Source organism: Callithrix jacchus, chromosome 17, assembly GCF_049354715.1.
Source record: "Callithrix jacchus isolate 240 chromosome 17, calJac240_pri, whole genome shotgun sequence".
NCBI lineage: Eukaryota > Metazoa > Chordata > Mammalia > Primates > Cebidae > Callithrix > Callithrix jacchus.
In genome coordinates, this window is record NC_133518.1 from 81,487,685 (window position 1) to 81,501,307 (window position 13,623).

Genomic DNA, 13,623 nt, shown 5'->3' on the forward strand with positions numbered 1-13,623 from the left:
TGGAGACTTGCTATGTTGCCCAAGTTGGTCTTGAACTCCCAGTTTCAAGCAGTCCTCCTGCTTCAGCTTCCCAAAGTGCTGGGATTACAAGTGTGAGCCACTGCACCTGTCTGAGATTATTTTATTTATCGTTTAGAATGTGATCTATCCTGTTTAACGTTTTACATATACTTGTAGAGAATATATGTTCTATAGTTATTTTTATTTTTTTAGAGATGGGGTCTCACTATGTTCCCAAGGCTGGTCTCGGGCTCCTGGACTCAAACAGTCCTCCTGCCTTGGCCTCCCAAAGTGCTGGGATTACAGACAGGAGCCACCACACCTGGCCTAGTCTATAGTTATTGAATATAGATTTCTATACATGTTAATAAGGTGAGGTGATTAATACTGTACTTCAGATTTTCTCTATTAAAAATTTTTGGCCAGGTACAGTGGCTCACACCTGTAATCCCAGCACTTTTGGAGGCTGAGGTGGCAAATCGCTTGTGCTCACGAGTTCAAGACCAGCCTGGGCAACTTGACAAAACCCTGTCTCTACAAACACTACAAAAATTAGCTGGGTGTGTTGGTGTACACCTGTAGTCCCAACTACTTGGTGGGCTGAGGTAGAAGGATCGCTGAACCCCAGGAGGTCAAGGCTGCAGTGAACCAGGTAGGCACCACTGTGCTCCAGCCTAATAACGACTATATTAATATAAGAGAAAATAGGCTTATTTAGCTTGTTTGTGGTTCAAGCTTACATGTGTTTCGTTTCATTTTCTTACATTTACTTGTGTGTGTATGCATGTGTGCTTGTGTATTTTAGGCATTACAACATATATCTTTATTGCAACCTTTTTTTTGAGACAAAGTCTCTCTCCATGGCCCAGGATGGAGTGCAGTGATACAATCTTGGCTCACTGCAACCTCTACTTCCTAGATTCAAGCAATTCTCCCACCACAGCCTTGCAAGTTGCTGGGACTACAGATACGTGCCGCCACTCCTGGCTAATTTTTGTATTTTTGGTAGAGATGAGGTTTTGTCTTGTTGGCCAGGCTGGTTTCAAACTCCTGGCCTAAAGTGATCCACCTGCCTAGGCCTCCCAAAGTGCCGGGATTATAGGTGTGAGCCACCACGCCCAGCCTATGACATCTTTAATGTCAATATTATCTTATCACACCGTCTGGGACATCCAGTATGATGTTGAATAAGAGTGGTGAGAATAGACATCCTTGTCTCGTTTCTGATCTTAGGGGGAAAACACTGTCCTCCACTGTTAAAAATATTAATTACGGATTTTTTTTGTTAGGTATGCTTTATCAAATTAATAAAATTCCCTTCTATTGCTAGTTTGGTGAGAGTTTTTTTAAAAACCATGAATGGATGTTAAATTTTCTTAACTATCCTTCGTGCACCAGTTGATATAACCAGGTGGCTTTTATTTTTTACTGTTAATATTATCTGTTACATTGATTGTCAAATCAGCCTTGCATTCTTGAGATGAACCTCACTTGGTGATGCTTTGCTACCCTTTTTACATTTGCTGGATTTGAATTGCTGTTTTGCTGATGATTTTACATCTATATATTTTTATTTTTTAGAGACAGAGTGTTACTCTGTCATCCAGGCTGGAGTATAGTGGCACAATCATAGCTCACTATATGCCTTTAAACTACTTGGCCTAAGCCATCCTCCTGCCTCAGCCTCCCAATTAGCTAGGATTGCAGGTGAGAGCCACCACACCCAGTTCATTTACTTTTGTGTTTAATGGTTATGGGGATTTTGCTATGTTTACCAGGCTCGTGTGGAACCACTTGACTCAACCAGTCCTCCTACCTCGGCCTCCCAAAGCTCTGGGATTATAGATGTGAACCATTTCACCTTTATATCTGTATTAATAAGGGATATTTTTTGAGACAGAGTGCAGTGGTTCGATCTCAGCTCACTGCAACCTCCGCCTCCCGGGTTCAAGAAATTCTTCTGCCCCAGCCTCCCAAGCAGCTGGGACTACAGGCCCGTCCCACCATGCCTGACTAATTTTTTTGTATATTTAGTAGAGATAGGGCTTCACCAGGATGATCTCGCTCTCCTGACCTTGTGATCTGCCTGCCTCAGCCTCCCAAAGTGCTGGGATTACAGGCATGAGCCACTGCGCCCAGCCTTATTTTTTGATTTTTACATTTATGTTTTTTACCAACTACTTGCAAAGATATTGGTCTGTAATCTTATTTTCTTTTCCTCTCTAATAATAACTTCAGGTTTGGTATCAGGATAATGGTGGCCTCATAGCATAAGCTGGGACATATCCCATTTTCTTCTATTTTCAGGAAGAGTTTCTGTAGAATCAATGTTGTTTCTTCCTTAAATGTTTAGTAGAATTCACTAATTAAGTCATTTCATTCTAGAATTTTCTTTTTTGAAAGTCATACTTTGATTTTGGACAATTCAGATTATTATTTCTTCTTGACTGTGTTTTATTAAGTTACGTCTGTCAAAGAATTTCACTTCATTTAAGTTGTCAAATTTATGGACATGAAGTTTTCATTATATTCCTTGATGATCATCTCCAAAGGGCTATAAAGTCTCTAGTGGTATCTTCTGTGTAGTTTCCAACATTGGTAGTTTGTATTCTCTCTGTCTTTTCTTTTCTTTTTTGACACAGGGTTTCACTCTGTCACCTAGCTTGAAGTGCAGTTGTGCAGTCACTGCTCACTGCAGCCTTGAACTACCCATCTCAAGCCTTCCTCCCACCATAACCTCCCAGAGTGCTGGGATTATAGGTGTGAGCGACCATGCCTATCTTACTGCTGTCTCTGAGTTCAGTTTGTTCTTTTTCTCTTTTCGTACCCTAAGGTAGAATCTTAGATCATGAATTGGAGATCTTTTTTCTAAAATAAACATTTAAAGCTGTCAGTTCCCTCTAAACACCAGTTTAGCTGCATCCCACAAATGTTAACTTGGAATTTTATTTTTTTTTTTTGGTTCTAACTATTTTCTAATTTCCCTCTCCAAACTAAGGGTTATTTAAAAGTTTGTTGTTTGATTTCTTTCCAAAATATTTGGGGATTTCCCAGACATCATTCTGAAATTGCATTCTTATCAAACTTTATTATTGTTGGAGAACATCCTTTTTACCAGTTCTTTTATGTCTTAAAGTTTGTTTTATGGCCCAAAATATGATCTAGCTACACACATACTTGAGCTGAATGTACAATACAAAATATTCAGTGTTTGCTCCAGTGATTACATATATGTAGTGTACTTAGGATATCTACTTAAACTAAAACTTAAAAAATAGTCATGTTAAATATAGGAAATTTTCAACAGCATAATTTCATTTATTTCTCTCTTGTTGGAATATATATATTACTTATAAACCTCACAATTAGGCCGGCATACTGGCTCATGCCTGTAATCCCACTACTTTGGGAGACTGAGGCTGGCAGAATCACCTGTGGTCAGGAATTCAAGACCAGCCTGGCCAACATGGTGAAACCCTGTCTCTACTAAAAGTAAAAAAATTACCTGGGCATGGTCGTGGGCACCTGTAATCCTAGCTTCACAAGAGGCTGAGGCAGGAGAATCACTTGAACTCAGGAAGCAGAGGTTGCAGTGAGCCGAGATTGGACCTTGTGATCTGCCTGCCTCAGCCTCCCTGCTGTGAGGCAGGCAGATCACACAGCACTCCAGCCTGGGCAACAGAGAGAGACTCTGTCTCAGAAAAAACAAAAATAAATAAGTAAAATAAAAACTTTACAATTTACAATTTTACAATTTTTGCTTTAAATATTTGTCTCTAAAGAATTTGCAAGAAGAAAAGAAGTGTATATAACTGTGTTGAGGGTTACCAAGACCACTCAGGTTTGGTGATTGCTAGGTGGCCTCACTGGACTCAGCTTGTAGTTATACTCACAACTGAAATTTATTACAGTGAAAGCATACAAAGTAAAATCAGGAAAGAAAAAGGATCATGGAGAAAAGACTAGAGGAAATTAGGTAAAAACTTCCAAGAGTCCTGTCCTAGTAGAGTCACATAGGACCTGCTTAATTCCTTCAGCAGTGTGTTGTTACAACATGTACAAAAGTGGTCTACCAGGGAAGATCACCTGATTCTTAGAGTCCAGGGTTTTTATTGGAGGCTGGTCATGTAGACAGAATTTCAGCCACTGAAATTTCAGACTCCAGAAGCAATCAAATGTTCAGCATAAACCATATTGTTTCTGCAAATAGTTCAGATACAATGAGCCACCCTTACAACCTAGTGTAGTTTTAGATCAGTGTAGGGAAGTGCTTACCATCCAGGTTCCCAGAGGCCAGCAAAACGTCAGCCTTACCAGTGGGCCTTCCTACAGAGAGCAATCTTTGACCTGCTATGTTGACTCTTCTGCATAATAGTCTTTCATATCTATTTATGTGTTTACCATTTCTAGTCGACTTCATTCCTTCCTGCAGAAGCCGGTTACCCTTTAGTGTCATTTCCATTCCCATGAAGAACTTCCTTTAGCATTTCCTGTGGTGTAGGTCTGCTGGTGATGGATTTTTCTTAGATTTATCTGAAACATCTTTATTTCCTCTTCATTTTTGAAGGGTAGTTTCATTGGATATAGACTTCCGTGTTGATTTTGTTTCTTTTAGCCCTTTACTGTTTATTTCATTGTCTTCTGTTCTTGATGGAAAGTCAGTGCCATTCGTACTTCTTTTCCCTTCCTATATATAATGTTGTATTTGTTTGTTCTCAGACTCTTATAAAGATACTACCCAAGGCTGGGTGATTTATAAAGGAAAAAGGTTTACAGTTCCACATTGGCTGGGGAGGCCTCAGGAAACTTAAAATCATGGCGAAAGATGAAGGAGAAGCAAGGACCTTCTTTACATGGCAGCAGGAAAGAGAAGGTCAAGCACGGGAAATGCCAGAGGCTTATAAAACCATCAGATCTTGTGAAAACTCACTCACTATCATGAGAACAGCATAGGGAAACATCCCTGTGATCCAGTCACCTCCCTCCCTCCAAACGTGGGATTACAATTCAAGATGAAATTTGATTGGGGATACAGAGCCAAACCATATCAAATGTGTTGTTTTTCCTCATTGCTTTCAATATTTTATTTTCAGATTTCCTAAGTTTGCCTGTGATGTACCTGTGTGGTGTGTGTGTGTGTGTGTGTGTGTGTTTTAACAGGACAGAGTCTTGCTTTGTTGCCCAGGCTGGAGTGCAGTGGCACGACCTTGGCTCACTTAAACCTCCACCTCCTGGCTTCAAGCAACTCATGCCTCAGCGTCCTGAGGAGCTGGTATTACAGACATGAGCCACTATGCCCACCCTTATTTGTTTTTATCCTGCTTGAGGTCTATGAACTTCTTGGATCTATAAGTTGGTATCTTACACCAAATTTGAACATTTTTAGCTGTTATTTCTTTCAAATATAATTTCTCCTGTCCTTGTAGGACTCTAATTTCATATCTGTTAGAATGCGTGGTATCCATTCTCGGAGGCTCTGTTTTTTTTTATTTTTTAGTCTTTTATATTTCTCTTCTTTGGATTGGATAATTTCTCTAGATCTGTCTTCAAGTTCACTGATGCTGCTGCCATCTCCAATATTCTTTTAATTCTTTTCAGTGCATTTTTTTTTTTTTTTTGAAACAGAGTCTTGCTCTGTCACCCAGGCTGGAGGGTAGGGTGATGGCATGGTTTTGACTCACTGCAATCTCTACCTCCCAGATTCAAGTGATTCTCATGCCTCAGCCTCCTGAGTAGCTGGGATTACAGGTGTGCACCACCATAGCCCACTAATTTTTGTATTTTCAGTAGAGACGGGGTCTCGCCATTTTGGCCAGCCTGGTCTGGAACTCCTGACCTCAAGTGGTCCACTGGCCTGGCCTCCCAAAGTGCTGGGATTACAGGTGTGAGCCACCGCACCCAGCCCCAGAGAATTTTTTAGTTGTTATACTTTTAAGCTCTAGAATTTCCATTTGGTTCTTTTCATAGTTTCTCTCCTGAGGTTCCCCATCTACTTACTCATTATATGTATGTTTTCTTTTAAGTCCCTGAACACATTTAAGCTGCATTGTTTACATTTAGGTCATTTTAGGGTCTGTTTCTGTTCCCTGCTTTTTTCTCCCCAGTGTGGGTCACATTTTTCCGTTTTGCTCTCCTTGCTGCTGATTTTTTATTAAATAATGGACACCATAGATAATGCATTGTAAAGTATCTGGTTTCTGTTGTATTTCTCTGAAGAATTTTTTTGTGTTTTGTTTGTTTGTTTTGGTAGCTGGCATTTAACTTAACTGTGTTCAAAATTCCAAACTCTGTATCTCCTATTGTTGGCAATGGTTAATCTTTGCTGGGTTTTATTGCATACATTTGTAATTTTGTAGTCAGACATGGAATCTAGTGGTCAGTTAAGGATTTGACTGGATTTCATATGCAGATTTTGGGGTATCTTCTGTGGCTTCTTCTCCTGTAGGATTTCCTCTCTCCTTCTAACTTTCTGGTGATACAAGTTCTGAACATTTTGCTGTAGCTCCTCAAGTGGGTGAGGCTCTGACCTCCTGCCACTCCAGGAGATACAGACTGGGTAGGGTGCTCCCAGGAGAAAGTTAGACTCAGAGTTATAATTCCTGTATTCTAACAGTAGATTCTTCCAAATTCTTCCTGTCTTTCTCCCTCCCCCAAGAACTGTTAGAGATTATAGTTTGTTCGGATTTTGTACTGTGTTATCTGCAGGGAGATTAGTCATGTGATGGGTTCCTAAAATGAACTATATCCATTTGCTGTGCCCAGACCTTTCTGATGGTTTTTTTAATTGGCCATAAAATAATCTGCTACCTGGGGATAGGTTGGAATGGAATGAGTGAAAGACTGGAGGTAGGGTATCAGGCCATTGTAGTAGAGCAGGCAATAAGGATTGTGAAAATCTATGTTCCTATATTATATTAATAGATCAAACACATACAATATAGTTGTTTTTCTACAAAATATAAAAATTATTTTCTTGTGTAAATCTTCAGATTGTTCATTGTTCAGGTTGTTCATTGCTGGAATTATATTAATAAGATATTATATAGTTCATTTTTAGTTTAACAAACACAATTTTTTTCTTCTATACGTTTAGAGTTCCATAAAGTGTTGATACTGCGGAAACCTTTCTTGTCTTTTTTTATTCATCCCTGAAAAAATTATGTAAATGGTAAATGAGAACTGGAGAAAAAAATTCAAAATGAAAAACTCATTCATAAATAAATTTTTGTCCTATTTTAAAGTAATTGAAGATACTTTTGGTTTCTTCCTATCATTTTCCAAAGACCCGAAATTGGCAAAACTGGAATTTATGTAAGAAACTACAAATAAGTGACAGAGAACCCTAAAAGCCTATTGACGGCTACTGTTTCCATAATGATTTAGTCATGTGACTTGAATTCATGGTACTTGTCTTCCAAATGATAGCATTTGTTTGAGAGATCTTTGAGGTTTAAGAATGCTGAAATGGGCCTGGCGTGGTGGTTCACACCTGTAATCCCAGCACTTTGGGACACCGAGGTGGGCGGATCACGAGGTAAAGAAATCGAGACCATCCAGGCCAACATGGTGAAACCCCGTCTCTACCAAAAATACAAAAATTAGCCAGGTGTGGTGGCATGTGCCTGTGGTCCCAGGTACTCAGGAGGCTGAGGCGAAAGAATCGCTTGAACCCAGGAGGCGGAGGTTGCAGTGAGCCGAGATTGCACCACTGTACTCCAGCCTGGCGACAGAGCAAGACTCTGTCTCAGAAAAAAAAAAAAAAAAAAAGGCTGAAATGGTGGAATATGGGCCAAGGGACTTTTTCTCTGTGTATTGTACTTGAAATTTAGTTCGTTAATTTTAACTTTAGATCTCAATGGGTTAATCTATATGTATTTTTAAAAAATTTTCAAATCTGTTCCCTTTTTTCAGGTCATAAATAAAGTTCATCTTAAGGCAAATCATGTAGTAAAGAGAGATGTTGATGAGCATTTAAGAATCAAGACTGTTTATGATAAAAGTGTCGAAGAGTAAGTACACCATTATATTGTCATCTTTTTCATTATTAATCTGAATATTAAAGATATTTTCACCTGTTACCTGAAGTTTTAAACGTCTGTAGATAAAACTTAAAAAGGACTAGTGTAGCTTCAAATTGGAGTTAAGCTGAAAATGCATTTCAGTCTGAAAATCTGAAGGCCATGGGATATGATTAAAGTCTATATATCATGAATAATTTTCTTTATTCCATCTTCCTTTCCTGGTGAATCATGAAAAATTTAAACAGAACAAATGTGCATCTACTTGGAGTGGACAGTAATAGACCTGAGAGTTCTCTTCAATTAAGAACTTGTGTTACCAGAAAGAGGTCCTGTTCCAGACCCCCAAGAGAGGATTCTTGGGTCTCTCACAGGAAAGAATTCCAAGCAAAGCCATAGAGTAAAGTGAAAGCAAGATTATTAGAAAACTAAAGGAATAAAAGAATGGCTACTCCATAGGCAAAGCAGCCTGCAGGGCTGTGGTTGCCCATTTCTTAGGTGATTTCTTAATTACATGCTAACGAAGGGGTGGATTATTCATGCCTCCCCTCTTTTAGACCATATAGGGTAACTTCCTGACATTGCCGTGGCATTTGCAAACTGTCATGGTGTCGGTGGGAGTGTAGCAGTGAGGATGACCAGAGGTCACTCTTGTCGCCATCTTGGTTTTGGTGGGATTTAGCCGGCTTCCTTATTGCAACCTGTTTCATCAGCAGAGTCTTTATGACCTGTATCTTGTGCTGGCCTCCTGTCTCATCCTGCGACTTAGAATGCCTAATCATCCAGGAATACAGCCCATTAGGTCTCAGCCTTATTTTACCCAGCCACTACTCAAGATGGAATTGCTCTGGTTCAAACATCTCTGACACTTGGAGGGAAAAATAAGTACTAATATAAATAATAATAATAAGAAAGTTTATGAAATTGTTAATCAGAGAGAGTAGTGTGATTTTTATTTCATGTAAGTGGGATCCAGAAAACAGATACATTATGCATTCACAGCAGTTCATGAAGAGCTGTTAGAGGTGGGTGATATCTTTCCCTACCCTTAACATTCCAAATGAACGAGATGACATGATCATGCTTAGTATCATGTTGTGGCACAGAGTCAACTCTCAAATACTCAATGAGGTAAGTTGAAATTTTGGAAAGTTATTTATTTTATGCATATAGGATTCCTTGGGGCTCTTGACAGATGCATTCTGAACAGATGAGATGGTGCTATGCCTCTGACAGGTAATTCTTATGTTTTTATGTCATTATTTTCAGGTTGCTCCCTGAGAAAAAAAATCTCGTAAAGGTATGTAGTAAAGACTCGTAGCTTGAATTGGACATTTACAATTTGATTATATGTAAATTCTACTTCAGTAAAGTAAAACATATACATGACTTTTGTGAATGACTGAATAAAAGGTGTTGGTAGTGAAAGTATTTTTTAAAGGTGTCTTTGTTATGCACTCATAAAAACCTCATTGGTATTTGGCATTAAATTAGTCATTTTAAAATAATTTGTTAATTAGTCTTCTCCTTTTATTGCTTGCTCTCTCAGGTTTTTGGGGAGCAAATCATTCAGAGAATAGGGTGAAAAAGACAATTTTTGAAATACATTGAGAACACTGTTCTCTTGGTGGAAATGTTTATTTTCCTGAAGATTGACCTGATAACCACATTAGATTTTTAACTATATGGAGACACACACACACACACACACATGTATACACACACACACACACACATGCAGACATACAAAGCCAGTTCACTATGGGCCACAGAAATTGGTGAGTTTAATTAAACATAAGATTTTCTTAACATAAAGTATTTTAGTGTTGGAATCATCTAAGTCAGTCTGTCATTCTTAGTAATCTAGATTAATATAGTTGAGATATATTGCAGTTTTGTTAAAGGTGTAGTATTGAAGGAAATTAATATTTAATTAAAAATAAAAAATAGTTGAGATATATATTTTTGATTTTCTGGTTTTCTATTTAAATGGGATTAGGGAAGGAAATTTCTACCTAGTACTATTTTCCCAAGCTGAACTAGAAAATGGGGGAAATTCTTTTCCTACTAGACTTACTCTTTTCCTGCCCCTTGCTCTACAACCCTGACTAACTAGTGTCTCTTTCCATAATTATAAAGTGTTTTCCTTTTGTCCCCTTAGTCATTAATATCCTGTGCTTGCTTGTTTTAAATATAATTTATCTCTTCCTTATAATTCTAACTACTTTTTTTAACTTTTATTTAGAACAAGCTTTTCCCACAAGCTATTTCTTATTTAGAGAAGACTTTTCAGGTCCGTAGACCTGCTGGCACTATCTTACTTAGCAGGTACGTCACATTAAATACAGATGATTTTCTTCAGCCACTTAGTACTCTGCCGTTCCCATTCTATGAATATGGCAAGATGTGAAGCTTATACTAGAATTTTGTTATGCTTGTTCTTAGAGACCAAACTGCAAGTTATTTTAAAAGAATAAAAATGCATCTGCTGGATAATCATTCTTTCCCTGATCTTTCATTATGTGATGGCCTACTGAATTTTTTTTTTTTTCTTTTGAAGAGATGATGGCTAAGGATTTTTTCTTTTTTCTTTTTTTTAAAGAAAGGGAAAAAAAGGAGTGAAGGAGAGGAAGAAAAAGAGGGAGAGAGAATGGGAATATAGCTTTATTCTAAAAATGGGTATTAATAATGGCCGATCAATATTTTGTGTATTTAAGGTGGAGAATGTATATTTTGTGTATTTAAAATGGAGAGCTCTGTAAATATTTATTGAGTTTACTTGTTCCGGATCTGAGTTAAAGTCCTGGTTGTCCTCACATCAATTTTCTGTCTCGTTCAGTCTAAATCTCTTTATGAGTCTTATGTATCTGGGTGTTAGGATCGTTAGCTCTTATTGTTGCATTGATCCTTTTACCACTATATCTTTGTTGCTTTGAAATCTATTTTATCAGATGCGAGAATTGCAGCTCCTGCTTTTTATTTATTTATTTATTTTTGCTCTTCATTTGATTGGTAAATCTTTCTCCATCCCTTTGTTTTAAGACTTCGTGTATCTTTGGATGTGAAATGGGTCTGGATGTAGCATACCGTTAGGTTTTGGCTGTATCTTTTGATTGGGGGATTTAGTCGACTTAAATTTAGGGTTACTGCCATTTGATGTTAACTGGCTATTTTATCCATTCGTTGATGTAAATTCTTCTTCATGTTGATGCTTGTTGATGTTGATGCTCTTTACTTTTTGGTATATTTTTAGAAAGGCTAATACTGGTTGTTCCATTCTGTGTATAATGCTGCTTTCAGGAGCTCTTGTAAAGCCAGCCTGGTGGTAATAAAATCTCTGAGTACTTGCCTGTTCATAAAAGATTTTATTTTTCCTTCAATTGTGAAGCTTAGGTTGGCAGGATATGAAATTCTGGGCTGAAAGTTCTGTTCTTTAAGGATGTTGAATATCAGCCCCCACTCTCTTCTGGCTTGCAGGGTTTCTGCTGAGAGGTCTGCTGTAAGTCTGATAGGCTTCCCTTTGTGGGTAACCTGACCTTTCTCTCTGGCTTCCCTCAGTATTTTCTCCATCGTTTCAACCCTGGTGAATCTAACGATTATGTGCCTTGGGGTTGCTCTTCTTGAGGAATATCTTTGTGGTGTTCTCGGTATTACCTGGGGTTGAATATTGTCCTGCTTTGCTAGATTGGGAAAGTTTTCCTGAATAATATCCTGAAGAGTATATTCCAGCTTGGATTCATTCTCTTTGTACACCTCATTCAGGTGTACCTGAATACGTAAATTAGGTCTTTTCACATAGTCCCATATTTCTTGGAGACTTTGCTCATTCCTTTTTACCCTTTTTTCTCTATTCTTGTCTTCTCGTTTTATTTCATTAAGTTGGTCTTCGACCTCTGGTATCCTTTATTCTGCTTGATCAATTTGGTTATTCAAACTTGTGCATATTTCGCTAAGTTTTTGTGTTGTGTTTTTCAACTCTGTTAGTTCATTTATATTCCCCCCAAATTGTCTATTCTTGTTAGCATTTCATCAAACCTTTTTTCAGAGTTCTTAGTTTCTTTACATTGGGTTAGAACAAGTTTTTTTTAACTCCCAGAAGTTTCTTATCATCCACCTTCTGAAGCCTACTTCTGCTAATGGCACACAGTCCTTTTCTATCAGGGCTTGTTCCATTGCTGATGAGGAACTGTAATCCCCTGTAGAGGGAGAGGGGTTCTGATTTTGGGTATTCTCAGCCTTTTTAGGCTGGTTTCTTCCCTTTGTTATAAATTTATCCATCTGTCGTCTTTACAATTACCGCCTTTCTAGTTGGGTTTCTGAGTGGATGCCCAGTTTATTGATTCCCAGCACTGGAATCCAAGCAACCCACTGTGCCGGCCAAAACAGCAGCGATAAGACTGCTGGTGCTCTTCTGCCCGGGAATCTCCTCCCCTTTACTCTGCATGAAGAGCTGCCGCGCTGAGGTGCCAGCAAAACTGCTGCGCCGGCCACAAGAGTTGTTCTGGCAACCCGTGGGGCCCCTCCACTGGGAATCTTCTGGTCCGTGAGTGATGAAAATTCATCTGAAAGTGTGGCGTCCTCTCGTTCTCTGCGCTTTCACTGGGAGCTACAATCCCGAACTGTTAGTGATCAGCCATCTTGGATCTCTCTCCCAGAATTCAGGAATTCTGAATTTTTTCTGGGATATGGTTGTCCTCTGTCCTCCAAATCCCCTTTCCCCATGTTCATGTGTATACAGTGTTAGCTTTATATGAAGTATTTGGGTATTTAAAAACTCAAATCATTTAGAAACCCAAATTTTCTATAGAACCCAAATTCTTTCTTAGTTACTTTCCTAACTAAAATAGTAACATTATTAATGAAGTAACAGCAGCTACCAGTTGATGACCATGTTTTTAACTGCTATGTAATATTCTCTTTTTTGTATTTAAACTTTGATATACAAATGAACTAAAGGCAATGTGCAACAAACCAGTACCTCCGGAAGGAAAACGATCCTCATAGATACTGCACTGGGGAGTGTGCAGTGCACACAAAATGCGGCCCAGTTATTGTTCCAGAGGAACATCTCCAGGTATTTCATCCTGCTCTTAGCAATGTTTTTACACTTGAGATTTTAATTTGTGAGTGTCACATCATTTTTACAGATTCAAGGTCAAAGTCTTAGTAGGTTCCTTGGTCTACAAAAAGTAATCACAGTTAGATATGCTGATTTCATTCTTTCATTAGCTTTCAAGTGAGTTTAATTATATTTTCTTTCTTCACTCCTCCCTGCAGGCCTCCCCACCTCTATTTATGCTGATCTGCTGAATCAGTTCAGCTTAGAACGTTATGTTTCTCTTCCAAAATCTCTTTTGGCCAGGTATATATCTCAGTTTTTTAAAGGACAGTCTGACATCTCTTAAGATTAAAAAATATGTATGCTTCAACGCAACCTAGAAATTTACTGCATCAAATACTAATGGCTGAGTAATATATGTTCAGGGATATTCTTTGCAAAACTATAAATATGCCTATTTAGGGTATTAGTTAAGTTATGGAAGTAGAATACTGTACAGTTGTTAAAAAATGAAGTAAATCTCTATGAACCGACTTGGAAAGAAAT

General features: G+C 38.3%; 1 protein-coding gene across 3 annotated transcripts in view; it reads left to right on the forward strand.

Moving 5' to 3' along the window:
• LMLN (leishmanolysin like peptidase) overlaps positions 1-13,623 on the forward strand; it is a 99,898-nt gene that overhangs the window by 5,714 nt on the left and 80,561 nt on the right. For 2 of the 3 annotated variants that reach the window (XM_002759782.6, XM_008984142.5), the window contains exons 2-5: positions 7,912-8,009; positions 9,288-9,318; positions 10,264-10,346; positions 12,975-13,092. In XM_002759782.6, the coding sequence (XP_002759828.3) occupies positions 7,912-8,009; positions 9,288-9,318; positions 10,264-10,346; positions 12,975-13,092 (330 nt within the window). The remainder of the gene's footprint in view (positions 1-7,911; positions 8,010-9,287; positions 9,319-10,263; positions 10,347-12,974; positions 13,093-13,623) is intronic. The other variant, XM_054247242.2, reaches the window with a different exon arrangement.